Source organism: Heloderma suspectum, chromosome 4 (genome assembly GCF_057233095.1).
Source record: "Heloderma suspectum isolate Gila_16-S chromosome 4, 16-S_ref, whole genome shotgun sequence".
NCBI lineage: Eukaryota > Metazoa > Chordata > Lepidosauria > Squamata > Helodermatidae > Heloderma > Heloderma suspectum.
Window position 1 is genome coordinate 67,068,465 of NC_139461.1, and position 14,810 is coordinate 67,083,274.

The 14,810-nt window shown below is 42.9% G+C and overlaps 1 protein-coding gene across 3 annotated transcripts in view; it reads left to right on the forward strand.

The window, feature by feature from the left end:
* ATP6V1H (ATPase H+ transporting V1 subunit H) overlaps positions 1-14,810 on the forward strand; it is a 76,750-nt gene that overhangs the window by 40,134 nt on the left and 21,806 nt on the right. For all 3 annotated transcript variants that reach the window (XM_084849562.1, XM_084849564.1, XM_084849563.1), the window contains 6 exons: positions 755-852; positions 3,396-3,588; positions 4,508-4,686; positions 8,099-8,224; positions 10,156-10,257; positions 13,860-13,973. In XM_084849562.1, coding sequence (XP_084705688.1) covers positions 755-852; positions 3,396-3,588; positions 4,508-4,686; positions 8,099-8,224; positions 10,156-10,257; positions 13,860-13,973 — 812 coding nt within the window. The remainder of the gene's footprint in view (positions 1-754; positions 853-3,395; positions 3,589-4,507; positions 4,687-8,098; positions 8,225-10,155; positions 10,258-13,859; positions 13,974-14,810) is intronic.

A 14,810-nucleotide genomic window follows, 5' to 3' on the forward strand; every position in this document is an offset into this window, starting at 1 on the left:
AAAGTTTGGCTTTGCCCTGTATCCTGACCATCTGGTGTATTTTTCAATAAGGGTCTAATAGACTTAACTGGGGATGGCGGGAAAATCTGTAGAGAACAGTTCAGGCAGTGCTGGCTTTATTTCTACTATTATATGGTGGGACTTGCAAACTGCTTAAGCCAGAGCTAGGCAATCTTTCTTGATGCCTACCAAACTATCCAACCTCTCCCAATTTTTTTAAATTAACAGTTTCTTACCAGCAACTGGGATTGCTGTGAACTAGGTTTCTGTTGTTGCTGAAAACTGTAGGTTCAGAGGAGCTGTTTAGTATGTTGTGCCTTAGACTCCACCTTTGCCTTGTACTCATTACTTTGGGCAGGTTACTTGTGCTTTGTCAAGACTCCCATGGCAGCCATTTTGTAGTGGTCCCAGGACATTTTCTCAAATGGCCAAATATGCCTACATCCCAAAAAGGTTGCCTACCCCTTCATTAAGACAAGGTCCTGGTAAATTAGCTGATTAACAGCCTGACGTCATCGGAATGAAATTCTATCTAAGAGTCCTTAACCAGCACTGTGTCTCAAGTATTTTTGCATTGGTGGCTGATTCAACCTTGGAATAGCAGCAGATACAGGCAGTGATGGGCTGGCTTTTGTTGCAATTAGGGACGTCTAGATAGTTGAACATCTCTGATTATTCTCACACCTTTACCTTTATCCCTTTGCCCTGTAGTACTTTTGTGTTTTTAGCAGTGCTGTATTCTTCTTTCATGTAGAGTTCACAATATGTCCAATGTGTTGCTGGATGCTTGCAGTTGATGCTTAGGGTCAATGAATACCGTTTTGCGTGGGTAGAATCGGATGGAGTAAACTGGTGAGTATCTTTTTTGTGCAACAAATTTCAAAGATATAAATGAAATGTTTCCTAGTGACTGTGTTTCATACTATATTTTGTTGAACCAGTGGCATCAGAGTGCCTCCCTGCCTGCATTTTCACTGTTATCTCCAATCTATGATTGGAGATAACAGTGGGTGATAGTGGGAATTCTTCTGTTCAGAGGAAGGAGATAACAATGGGAATTCATCCAGGGGAAGGACCTGGAGGCCAAGCCCACTCTCTCCCCTAAAAGAGTCCAAGGAGGCTCCACAGGCCAGATGGGGAACTTGCATGGGCTGGAAGTTCCCCATCCCTGATAAAGAGGAACAAATCTGGTTAAGGAAGTATTGGCATTGTTTTTGCAAAGGGAATTCTTGCTTCACCAGTGTTCTGGAGTTCTTTTGAGAGATTCAGCAGGCACGTGGATAGGAATGATCCAGAGAACATAATATAATTAGACTTCCAAATGTTTTGGACATAGACCCTCACTAAATACCCTGAGTAAACTTAGAACTCATGGCTGTACTGTTATGGATAACTGGTTAAACAGGAAGCAGAGGGCAGGGCATAAATGGGCAGTTCCCACAATGGAAGCAGTAATTGCCCCAGACAAAGATCTTTATGGGACCAGTGCTATTTAATTTGTTCATAAATGAGCTGTAATTACAGCTGTACAGTGGACTGGCCAGATTTGCAGATGACACCAAATAATTCAAGATGGCAGAACCCAAGCAGACTACAAAGAGGTCTAAAGGGATCTCTAGAAAGTGGTTGAATGGGTAACAAAATGGCAAATGAGGTTCAGTGTAAAGTGATGTGCATTGGGACAAAAATATATATCCTAACTACACATATTAGTGAAGAGGTCTAAGCTGGTGGTGACATCCCAGGAAAGAGATCTTGGGAACATAGCTCAATAAAAACTTTGACCCAGTGCATGACAGCTGTGAAAAAGTCAAATTCTATGCTAAGGCTTATTATGAAAGGGATTGAAAATAAAATTGCCATTATTGTAATGCCATTATACAAATTAATGGTGTGGCATATTTGGAATACTATCTTTTTCTGGATGCTCCATCTCAAAAACAGTATAATGTAGATGGAAAAGGCTCAGAAAACAGCAACAAAAATGATTTTGACATTTCAACAACTTCCTTATGGGGAACAACTAAAATAATTTGGGCCTTCTTAAAATAAATATTGTATTGTTTATGGAGAGTACATACTGAGTACATGTCTAAACCAAATACACAGTTCGGTATTCAGCAATAAAGTTACCATTGCCCATGGTCTGTCCAAGGTCTCTCAGTGTTGTTTTTCACCAATCTCTAGATAAGGTCTTTCCAGACTGCCTAAATGCTAAAGCAACAGTGGGAGAGGGCTATTGCTGAGGAGTCCTTCATATGGACTTCCCAGCGGTATCTGGCCACTTCTGTGAAGGAAAATGCTGGATTAGGTGGAATCTTGGTCTGAACCAGCAGGACGCTTGTTACATTATGAAAAAGTTAAGTGTTCACAGGATTAGCGGCACTCAAAACCAGTGCACCTGAGTCCTTGTCAGGGAGCACCTGCTGTTTTCTTGATGTCAGAGAATTTCAATGACATTCTAACGTTGTAGAGCAGACATTTCTTGACAAGGTGGAGATGCTATGAGATAATGGCTGGGAAGGCAGAGTCATTATCCACTGGTGGGAGGAGGTGGATGGTAGTTGAAGAGGAAAGGAGGATCATCTGCCATCGAAGGGAAACTAGGCATGAGCTCCCCTTGGTTTGTTTTCCAAACAGAAGCACTCATGTGAGAGGTTATAAACATAAAACTGAATTCGTGTAAAGTTGCAATCCTCTTGACACTTAACTTGGATTAAATCCCATTGCATTCAGTGAGATGTACTTCTGGGTAAACACATTTAGGATTGTGCGGTGCATGTTATGGCTGACTTGAATCTTCTAATGAGTAAATATTACAGTTCCAAGTAACGTCCATAATGCAGGACTGACCAGGGGTTGTGGTGTAAAAATGTGTAACTGAGTTTAGAACTTTGGCTTCTCCTGTAAGCTGTGTGTTGAGCAGGTCAGCATAAAAGCGGCATCTGCCATCACAAGCCAGAGGCATCTTATTTGAGATAATCATTCCTGTTGAAGTCTCAAAGCTGTAGACCTTCTTAAACTTCCCGTCACAGTACTGACTAAATTATATTCACTTTGGCTCTCTTCAGTGTCTATCTGCTGATTCAATAAGGGAGTACATATACGTGGAAACCCTTTATTTTAGAAATACAATGCGTGTGGATGTGGACATCTGAGTTCTGAGAATATTGATACTTAGAATTGCAGTGCTGCCAAATGGCCTTCTAAAATGATAGGGTTGTCCTGTGCGGCATTTTAGTCTTTCGCTGCTTTTTTTCTTTTATAGCAAGCAACCTTTAAAAGAAAAGCTTAGGAACATAAGCCTCTTAAGATCGCAGATGCTTAGGAATACAAATAGTGGGTGCTCGGCTTCTGTTTAATAGCATGTTTCTTGTTCCTTTCTTTCCCTTCAGTATCATGGGCGTATTGAGTAACAAATGTGGTTTCCAGCTTCAGTATCAGATGATTTTCTCTATCTGGCTGTTGGCATTCAGTCCTCAAATGTGTGAACACTTGCGGCGTTACAATATTGTTCCAGTCCTGTCTGATATCCTTCAGGAATCTGTCAAAGAGAAAGTAACCAGGATCATTCTTGCAGCGTTCCGGGTGAGTGAAGTACGCACACTGGAGAGTCATCCTTGCTGTAAATCTTGGGGTTAAACTAGATGCGGCTTGCATCACTTGTAGTTTGGCATTGCATAGCTGTTCTTTTCTCTGTCCAATAGCTGGCATGGGTGTGTGTGTGTGTGTGTGTGTGTATGAGCTGGATTAGGACCATGGGGGTAGTGAGAGCCTTTAACCATTGCCCCCTGCTGTGGTCCTGATCCAGATTGCAGCCCCCCCCCTCTGCTATTTGCATTGGGATGGGAGAGAAGCTTCCATTCTCTCTAATAAGAGCTTTTATTTCTAATAAAAATAGCAGTTGCAGGGGCAACTGACACAGCTCAGGGCCACAGGAGGAGGTAACGCTTCACACACAACCTGGCACCATGCTACAGTCCTGATCTGGCTTGGGGTCCCGCACAGGCTATTGGATATAGAGAAAACTGTTAAGCAGTTTGGCGCCAGGTATGCTGGGCTATAAAGGAGGACCACCTTTTGGAAATGATTTCACTCTTGCAGCTCTCTTAGTGCTGCCATAGTTCTAGAAAGGTAACCAACCATTCCTACTCATTCCTAAATTTTGTTGTATGGATTTAAGCTCAATATAAGAATTAAAGGTACAGTTTTTCTCTCTAAAACCCATGACCTTTGCTTCTAGCAGCTTGTTAGATTTTTTTTCCAGAAAAGAACATGAAACTAAGATGACACCTGAACAATCCTCAGTAAGTCATGTTATCCTCTTAATGTAGAATTGTAAAGGAAGCTAGTAGGAAGTGACTGGAAATGACAATATAGTGACTTTAACAGATATGAAAATCTGCATGTGAGGGTGGTAGTACTAAGAAGATACCAAAAATACTTTTTTTCATGATGGCAGTCGTGGTCCTTATGAAGTCCTTTTAACTGATTCTTTTCCTTCCAGAATTTTCTAGAGAAGTCTACTGAAAGAGAAACCCGCCAGGAGTATGCTCTTGCCATGATCCAGTGTAAAGTTCTAAAGCAGCTAGAGAACTTGGAACAACAGAAATATGATGACGAAGACATAAGTGAGGATATCAAGTTTCTTTTGGAGAAACTTGGGGAGAGTGTTCAGGACCTCAGGTACATTTTTTCTCTGGCATCTCTTGGGAGTGTGTTGGTGGGTGGCCTTCCTTTGGTAGAGACTCCCCCCCCCCCCCACCCAAGGATCTGCCCAGATTAAATAGAATCCCAGTTATGGGGGGAGCAGGGATAGCTTATCTAAAGACTTTTTTTCCATATGCTGTAGATTCTGAACACTGTATGAAAAAAGTAAAAATGGGAGAACGATCAAGCAGCCCCCCGCCCCCGTCCAAACTTCAGATCACTTGCACCCTCAGGTGTTTCCAACTTAAAATTCAAGAAATCATAAAAACTACAAAATAATAGTTATAACTTGTCAGAATCAGAGCTAGGCTTTCCTTTATCCTTCTAAGTGTTCCAGGTTACCTCATTGTCGCATATAGCACCAAAAGAATATGTAGTATTCATAAAAAGTAGTGCAACAGAGCATTTAAGTGCATAGCTGGGGGAATGAGCACATCATGCAATAGATTAAAAGAAGTGTCCTACTTAGGAAACTGGAATCACTAGGCATTCAATCATAGAAGAATATATGTTCCTAAGTCTGGCCATTCACCTATTTTTATTATTATTAAATTTATTAATCGCCCATCTGGCTGGTCACCCAGCCACTCTGGGCGATGTACAGCATACAATAAAACCGTTTAAAACAATAAAATTCTACAATAAAAACATTTTCTAAAATACCCTAACCCACCCCAAATGCCTGCCTGAACAACCATGTTTTTAATGCACGGCGGAAGCTCATTAAAGAGGGGGCATGGCGGAGTTCCCTAGGGAGGGAGTTCCACAGAGTGGGGGCCACCACAGAAAAGGCCCTCTCCCTCGTCCCCACCAGTCTAGCTGTCCTTGCTGATGGGACAGAGAGAAGGCCATCCGAGGCTGATCTTGTTAAGCGGCCTGTCTGGTGCTGCTGGAGGCGCTCCTTAAGATAGACTGGGCCGGAACCATATAGGGTTTTAAAGGTCAAAACCAACACCTTGAATTTGGCCCAGAAAACAACTGGTAACCGGTGCAACTCCTTCAGCACTGGAGTGATGTGATCTCGCCAGCAGCTGCCTTTAATCAGATGAGCCGCCGCGTTCTGTACCAGCTGCAGCTTCCGAACCATCTTCAAGGGTAACCCCACGCAGAGCGCATTACAGTAGTCTAAACGAGAGGCGACCAGGGCATGTACTACCGATGGGAGCAGATGGTCAGGAAGGAAGGGGCACAACTGCTGTATCAGATGGAGTTGATACAGCGCTGTCCAGCTCACAACTGACACCTGAGCCTCCATGGACAGCTGGGAGTCCAAAATGACTCCCAGGCTGTGGACGTGGTCTTTCAAGGGTAGCCGTACCCTCAACACCAGGTCAACATCCCCCAGCCTCCTCTTGTTTCCCACCAAAAGTACCTCGGTCTTGTCAGGGTTCAGCTTCAGCTTATTCCTCCCCATCTAGCCACTCACCATCTCCAGACATTTGGACAGGGATTCTACGGCCAACCTTGGTGAAGATTTGAACAAGAGGTAGAGCTGCGTGTCATCCGCATATTGATGACACTGCACCCCAAACCTCCTGATGATAGCCCCCAGTGGCTTCACATAGATATTAAATAGCATCGGGGAGAGGATGGAACCCTGTGGCACCCCACAAGTGAGTGGCTACGGGTCCGAAACCTCCTCTCCCAGTGCTACCCTCTGGTACCTGTCGGAGAGGAAGGACAGGAACCACCGCAATACGGTGTCTCCAATGCCCAACCCCTCCAGGCGGTCCAGGAGGATACCGTGGTCAGCGGTATCAAAAGCCGCTGAGAGGTCGAGGAGAACAAGGAAGGAGCATTCACCCCTATCCAGAGCCCTCCTCATATCATCTACCAAGGCGACCAAGGCCGTTTCTGACCCATGCCCAAGCCTGAAGCATGACTGAAATGGGTCTAGGTAATCATTTTCTTCCAAGTGTGCCTTCAACTGCACCGCCACCACCCGCTCAATCACCTTGCCCCAAAATGGCAGAATTGAGACTGGGCGAAAGTTGTTCAGAACTTGAGGATCCAAGGAGGGCTTCTTTAAGAGCGGTCTTATCACTGCCTCCTTGAGGGCTGATGGCATCACTCCCTCCTCAAGGGAGGCGTTCACCACTGCCCTGATCCTCTCACCCAGTCTCTCTCTGCAGCCCATAATGAGCCAAGATGGGCAAGGATCAAGTAAGCAGGTCCTTATGTTTGTTGTCCTAGGTTTGTTGTCCTGTTTGTTGTTATAAAGAGATAAGGCCCATACATAGATTCTGAGAGGTAAATGTCCATTTTTTCTAAAGCTAGTTCCAAGATGTGAGAGATGAGCAATCTTCATACGGCCTGAGCACATGCTAGACAGAATAAGGAAGTTTATCCCATTATAGCAGCCTCCCAAAAGGCATCTCCAAACTGAATCTGACTCTCCTTGCCAATATTCACACCCTTGTAAAAATGAAAAACTGCCAGCAGTGGTCAAAAGACTGCCCTCTTCCCACCCACCCTGGCCCCTCTCAGTGATGCTGTACAGCAGGAGTGGGCAACCTTTTCTCTGTTGAGGGCTTCATTTCCTTGCAGAAAATCTGTTGAGGGCTGCGCATTGGTGGTGGGCAGGGCCAGAGGTCAAAGTGGCTTGGGTGCTTCTTTTCTCTCTCTTTCCGCCGTCCTGTTTTCTCTTTCTCTTCTTCCTCTCCCACCCCCACCCCCACCCCTCTCGGAACCCAGGGAAGGGACAGATCACTCTTGGCAGAGATCTGAACTTATCACAGAGAAGGCTTTTGAAATTAGGCTGAGGGCCTCAGGTTGCCCACCGACTGTGAAGCCCAGCTTGTAAAAAGATCACAGTAAGAGGTTTCCAGCCTTCATTCTAATGAGGGCTGAACTGGATAACTACATTCCTTGCCTAGTAACATATGTACTCAGCACTCAGATTTGAGATTCCCAGTTTCTTAGATAAATCAGTGTCAAAGATAGAAATTCTGAGCAAGACTGACAGGAACTTGGAATTCCCAGAGCAATTCAAGACATTTAACAGAGATTAGGAACTGGATGGGAAAGAGATGGGGGGGGAGCAGGTTTTTGCTCTGTACGGGACTGATGGTGGGGTTCACATTAGAAATAGGACTGACTAGTGTGGCCGACTCCCCTTGGAGAACCTCACGTCCATTGCAGCAAATTCAGCTCTTAATAAATTGGGGATATCAGTACATTTACTGATGTAGTAACTCATAGTCCTGGTTACAAGTGGCACTTGTAGTTTTTGTAATAACCTTTTGCAAACCTTGGGAGCTTTCAATGGAATCTTCTTGCTTTAAGCGTGCCAAACTGAATAGTACTTTGGTGTTTGCATTAGTCATATCATATATTGTTCTTGAGTATCAGGTTTATCCCTCAGTCTCACCTTCTGTTTTTCCTGCAGTTCATTTGACGAGTACAGTTCTGAGCTTAAGTCAGGAAGATTAGAATGGAGTCCTGTTCACAAATCTGAGAAATTCTGGCGAGAGAATGCTGTAAGATTGAATGAAAAGAATTATGAGCTGTTGAAGTAAGTTCTTCAGAGTTCCTCCCCATTTTTTCCATTAAAAGTTTGAATGTTTGGGTTGCTAATAATAACAACCAGAGTTCAGCTTAGAATACCTACACAAAGTAAAGGCCCTGTAACTACATTTTCAAATAATTGCCTCCGTTTGAAGAAAACATGGACTGGAATGGGCATGCCGATATACATGAAGTATATCATCATGCCCACTGGGACACTTGACTTCTTCCATTAAACAGCCTACTGCTTAGCCATATCATTGGCTCTTTTGAAACTCTAGTTTCAGAATACGTTAACCATGTTGCATGGGGAGCTGCAGCTTGAGAAATGCAAACTCAGAAATCCCTTGGGCACAAGGTACTAGTCCCACAGTTCTTTGGCTCCAGGCCACAGTTGGAATACGTACAACCTGACAGACTGGGGTTGAAAGATTAAGGGAAAGCGCTGGTGCGTGGGACTGAAGTTGCAAGTGAGCAGAAAACATTAGAGACTAGGACATCTTTACTGCTTACATGCTGTTGAAGTTAAGCTAGGAAACTTCAGGTGCTTCAAGACGAGTCTTTTATTGTGCAGTCGCCCAGCCTCATCCATGGAATTTTACGTGGGGCCCAGAAAGCATCTTCCATTTGTAGCCTTCCCATGTTTTCCCACCGCATCTTCCATCTTGTGAGAAAAATCCATTAAGGAGGTAAAGACGGAATAGCTGCACAGTGTCTTTTGGTAGCACTTCCTTACGGAAGCACCATTAGCTTATAGTTTTTGTGTTTTTTGGAGCACAAGTGAATTGTAAGGGCCTCTTTGTACTGAAGGGAGAGGTGATTCTAGAATAGGAAACTTATTTAGGTTTTGATATGTTTTAGACCCTTACTTTTTCTGAAAACTGTTGGAAATAATGCAGGGTTCATGTGAATGTTTACGTCTCTCACCCCATGCAGAAATGCTTTTTTAGCATCAACCATATCATCTATAATATCTGAATGTGCATAAAATCTGTTCAGTGAAGCTTAACATTTGCCTTTTGGGGCAGTGTGCATTATGCATTCAAAATGAGATGTTCATTCGAGAAACTGATAATTTAATTTGTGTATTGGTGTCTCAGCTTTGAAGCTTAAACTGACTGTAGATATGTAATACAGATCAAAGTGCTTAGCCGAGTGTGAAGCAAATTGGTAGCTATCAGTATCAGTTCATGTGCTCTCATTCAGAGTTGAGGTAACTTAATTAAGAACATGGCTCTTTTTATTTTATCCCTCAGAGTATGAATAATGAAAAGATACATGTGAAAACCAGTACAGTTTCTCCTCCCCTTTCCCACAAAAACTTACTTTACTGTTTTGCATTTTGATGAGGTTAAAATTTAGTAAAGAAAGCATTAAGAATTTACTCTTGAACTAATTTGCTAAATACATGGTGAGCATGACCTACCTACAAACAAATGGTTTAACTTCTCAAAATATATTTGTGATACTATATGGATCTAGAAGACTTGCACAATATTGGATTTTATTCGAAGAGCTAAAATAACAACGTTTCAGGGGCGATGTTGAATTGTATCAATTTTCAGTATGTTGTGTTTTATACAACTTATACCCTTTTGTCAACGTAATTGGTTTAAGTGCAAAAATCACTGTCACCTTAATATTACTAGGCTTTTACTCATATTGCCCTATTGGGTCATGGCATCAGCAAAACTCTTTCTTCAGATCTGTTTATCTACAGACCAGTGCTTTAACTTTTGGGTAACTTAGCTCTAAATACCCTTCATGTATGTATATTACTCTTAAGAGGCTAATGTTGCAATCCTGTATTAACCACTTACCTGGGAATAAACCCCATGAATGAACATGCATAGAATCACACTGTGAATTGATAATTAAGAAAAACCTGTTTGCTGGTTGAAATAAACATCTTACTGTATATTGAAAATCCTATTTTAGAATTTTGACAAAGCTTCTGGAGGTATCAGATGACCCTCAGGTCTTGGCTGTAGCTGCTCATGATGTGGGAGAATATGTCCGACACTATCCTCGAGGGAAACGGTATGGAAGCCTTTTCACTTTGTCACTTTGGCTTTGCATCAGGTATTAATGACAGGGCCATTGCTTTTGATACATGGAAGACTTTGTTTTAAACTGCTTGCAAGTTTAAAATGGACTCAGGTGAAGGCACAGAAGAAGCACCCACAATTGCTGTCCAAATTAATAAACATGCCTTAAGCTTTCAGACTAGAAGGTAGTTGAGGATATTTCAGGCTTTATATAGTAGGCAATCTAACGATTCCGTTTGATTTTTTTAAATGCAGAGTTTTAGCATTCAACATTTTTGTCTTCTAGAAGCATACACAATACATAGCTTTTATGGAACACATTGAAACAAAACTGGTAGGGTGGAATCTTGTATCTGGAACTGTTGAATCATTGTGCTATTTTAAAAATGTCCATGGAATGTATTACTTCTTGGCTGCCCATAAACGGTTAAACTGCTGCTAATTTAGTTGTTCCTTTTGGGTACAGCTGTGCTAGCATGCCGGTTGTGTATGGTCCCTTGAGCTGTTTCTTAGATGTAAAGAAATATGTAAGAAGAGTGGTTCTCTAGCAGATAACTTTTTGGAGCCATCACAACAAACTTTTATACAGACATACAAATGGAGGAGGAATTTGGGGGAGGAGAGGAGTGTTGCAATGACAAGAGGGAGAGAGAAAGCACAAATCTTAGAGGCAAAGTAGGGAAGTTTCATTCAGATGATTGTTATTCATCTGAAGCCATTACCAAACTCCAAGGAAAAATAATTCAAAATAGATAAATCTAAAATCAGACAGAAAAAAAAGTTTTGAATTAATTTAGCTTCTGTAATAAAACAACTGCATTTATTTAAATGTGTAGAACTGAGCTGTTGAACTGAGAGAGAAAGTGTTGTGTAAAATAAGAAATCCCTTGTTAGATACGTTCAGAAAATTGCTGTAGAACTGAGAAAGAAAGTGTTAAAATAAGAAATCACTTGTTGCGTACCTTTGGAAAACGTAATGTAACATTGGGTGATATCCAGTCTTACACTAGCAGAAAAATTATGAGAGTTGGCATTCTTATAGTAGGGGTTGCTCAACCAGTACCGGAACTAGCATAACTAGTTCAAGCAACACCTAGTCATCACGCTTTGCACACTGACTTGTGAACGTGGAATCAAAGTACTGGATTTGACACTCGCATAAGGATAATAACAGGGTTTCTTCAAGTGGTAGAAGCTTTGTGCTAATGAAATGACACCATTAGATACAACTCCTTAATTTCTATTAAGGCTGAAGATGACATTTTGTCCCCATTGTGGAGGACCATAGAATCATAGAATAGGAGGGTTGGAAGGGGCCTACAAGGCCATCGAGTCCAACCTCCTGCTCAATGCAGGAATCCAAGTCAGAGCATCCCTGACAGATGGCTGTCCAGCCTCGTCTTGAACACCTCCAGCATGGGAGAGCCCACTACCTCCCTAGGTCACTGGTTCCATTGTCGTATTGCTCTAACAGTCAGGAAGCTTTTCCTGACTTTCAGCTGGAATCCTGTAACTTGAGCTCATTGTTCCGTGTCCTGCACTCTGGGATGATCGAGAAGAGATCCTGGCCTTCCTCTCTGTGACAACCTTTCAAGTCCTTGAAGAGCGCTATCCTGTCTCCCCTCAGTCTTCTCTTCTCAAGGCTAAACATGCCCAGTTCTTCCAGTCTCTCTTCATAGGCTTTGTTCCCAGTCCCCTGATCATCCTTGTTGCCCTCCTCTCAACCCTCTGCACTTTGTCTGCATCCTTCTTAAAATGTGATGCCCAGAACAGATGAGGCCTAAACAGTGCTGAGTAGAAGGGAACTAGTACTTCCTAGGATTTGGAAGCTATGCTTCTATTAATGCATCCCGAAATAGCATTTGCCTTTTTTGCAGCCACATCCCATTGTTGGCTCAGATTCAGTTTGTGATCGACAACAATTCCAAGATCCTTCTCGCTTGTCGTGTTGTTGAGCCGCATATCCCCCATCTAGAAACTGTGCATTTGGTTTCTTTTTCCTAGGTGCAGAACTTGGCATTTATCCCTGTTAAATGTCATTCTGTTGTTTTCTGCCCAGCGTTCCAGTCTATCCAGATCACTTTGAATTTTGTTTCTGTCTTCCAAAGTATTAGCTATCCCTCCCAATTTTGTGTCATCTGCAAATTTTATCAGCATTCCCTGCACCTCCTTCTCCAAGTCATTAATAAAAATGTTGAAGAGCACTGGGCCCAAGGCAAACCAATGTTTCTTTTGCAACAGTTCAGTGTTTATGGTTCACTCAAGCCTTCAGAGACATCACAAATACATCTCAATGATCCAACAGTGCACCTATTGCATATATTTTTTGTGTGGGGATGGTGGTTGTGTGAGGTTTGTGTTCTCCTATTGGATGGTGCCTGTGACATTACTTCCAGATGCATCCCAGTCCCTTCTCATGCCATTTGAATTGTTCCTTAATAGTTAATTTCTTTGTTCTTCTCCCTTCCTCTCCTCCCCCACCTCACATGAGGCTGTGTGCTCATCCTCTCAAGTACTTGAGTGCATGTTTTCTACTATAGACAAAAGAAAATAAACCTGGTTACTAATGTCCCCCCTCGCTTTGGAAGGAAATCGCATTCCACTATTGGTCCAAGCAGAGTATTCCATTATGCATTTTCTAGCTTTGTTTTCTCCTGAGAATGTGGGATGGAACCACTGGGAAAAATGCCCTTTTTATGTACATGCTGTGAAAGTGAGAATGTTCAGTATCCAGGCCCACTGCCTCCTGACTAATAGTAATGATTTTTCAGTACTTTTATCCTGTGTCCCTAAGAAATCTTAGTAATAGTGTCAAAATTGAGTCCAAACTTCTGATCAGTTGGGCAGGCAGAGTTAAACCAGGTCTTATGTGTCATATTCATATTCCTTATGTATGGTTTGAAGCTTCCCAAATGGAGTTAAGGTAGTGTGAAGAGGATAACTCACCTGGAAGCCCTTGGGGCAAAGAGAACAAGGTCATGTGGATGTGTGTTTGGCAGGCGGGCGGGGGTGGGGGTAGGTTAGCCAACTCAAGTGAGCTCAGTTCCTTCAGAGAATGTGGTGACTTCTTTGTTCTCCTACCCTGAACAATTATTCCAAGTGGGAAAAGATACAAAGCTTCCATGTACTCCAGAGATGTGGGAAGAATGACGGGTGAAAGATGGAAACTTCATCCTAGTACTTCCAGCAGCTGTTTTTAATCCCTGAGGAAGGTGTGTCTCACAATTAAATACACCATTTGAAGAACACACACTTCTGCAGCCTATAATATGAGAGAGTGAAGTGGCCAATATTGCGTCCTTTCTAGACTGTTACTAGCTTTACATTTTTAGACACTTGGCTGCGTGGAAGACTTGTATTTGAACAGTAGAAGTATGTCTGTTTATTTCAGCCACAGTTCCTTCTATTCCAAATGACTGAAGCTAGTTGAGTCCTCTAGAAATTCATGGTTTTCGGTTTGTAAAACCTTTTAAGGTGGTGGGAAGCTGGGGCCTACTAGTAATTGGAAAAGGAAGAAAACATTTTTTAAAAATGCACATGTCCCTGATGCTACTTCTCTTCTTCTCACGCTTCTCCCCAACTTTTTTTTTTAAGTGTGATTGAGCAGCTTGGTGGGAAACAGCTTGTAATGAACCACATGCATCACGAAGACCAGCAGGTTCGCTATAATGCCTTGCTTGCTGTGCAGAAGCTGATGGTCCACAACTGGTATGTGACAACTGTCTTCCTCTTCTGTGCTGACAGTGCGAATTTTTGTGATGCACGAAGGCCAAATCTTTAATTATTCTGTACCTTTGAGGGTGCAATCCTATGCATGTTTTGATAAATTGAAAGCAAATAAATCACTGGGCCCAGATGGTATCCATCCTAGAGTTCTCAAAAAACTCAAATTTGAAATTGCTGATCTAACCAAAATATGCAACATGTCCCTAAGATCAGCCTCTGTACGAGAGGACTGGAAGATGGCTAATGTAACACCAATTTTTTAAAAGGGATCCAGGGGCGAACCCAGGAAATTATAGGCCTGTTAGCTTAACACCTGTTCCAGGTAAATTGGTGGAAAGTATTATAAAAAGATAGAATTTGTAAGAGCCAGGGCCTGCAGGAGAAGCTGCCACCATTGGGGAAGAGGTGTGCCTGCTGCTGCTAGGCCTGCTGCGGCTGCCTCCACCAACACCTGGCCTTCCCTGTGGACTTCTGCCTGGCATTATTTTTAAGGGGATATTTAATTGTTTTTGTTCGTTTTTGTTTTTTTAATTTCTGGGGGATTCTGTGGTGTTTTTAGGGGTGAGTAGCCTGCCTGATAGGCGGGAGCGAGGGGGCATGTGTCCACCTTATGGAGGCAGTGGGGGGACTGTTGGGGGCCAGAACATACCGAGGCTGGGCGGCAAGCACTGGTGGAGCGCTAGGGGCAGGCCATGCCAGGTAAGGGGAACGAGGGAGAGATGTGTAGTATCTGTCCCCTGCTCCGGGCCTGTCCAGAGCCAAAGGATGGCTGGGGGAGGCGTAACCCCATCTTCTGGCCTTCATTTGCTGCTCTGCAAT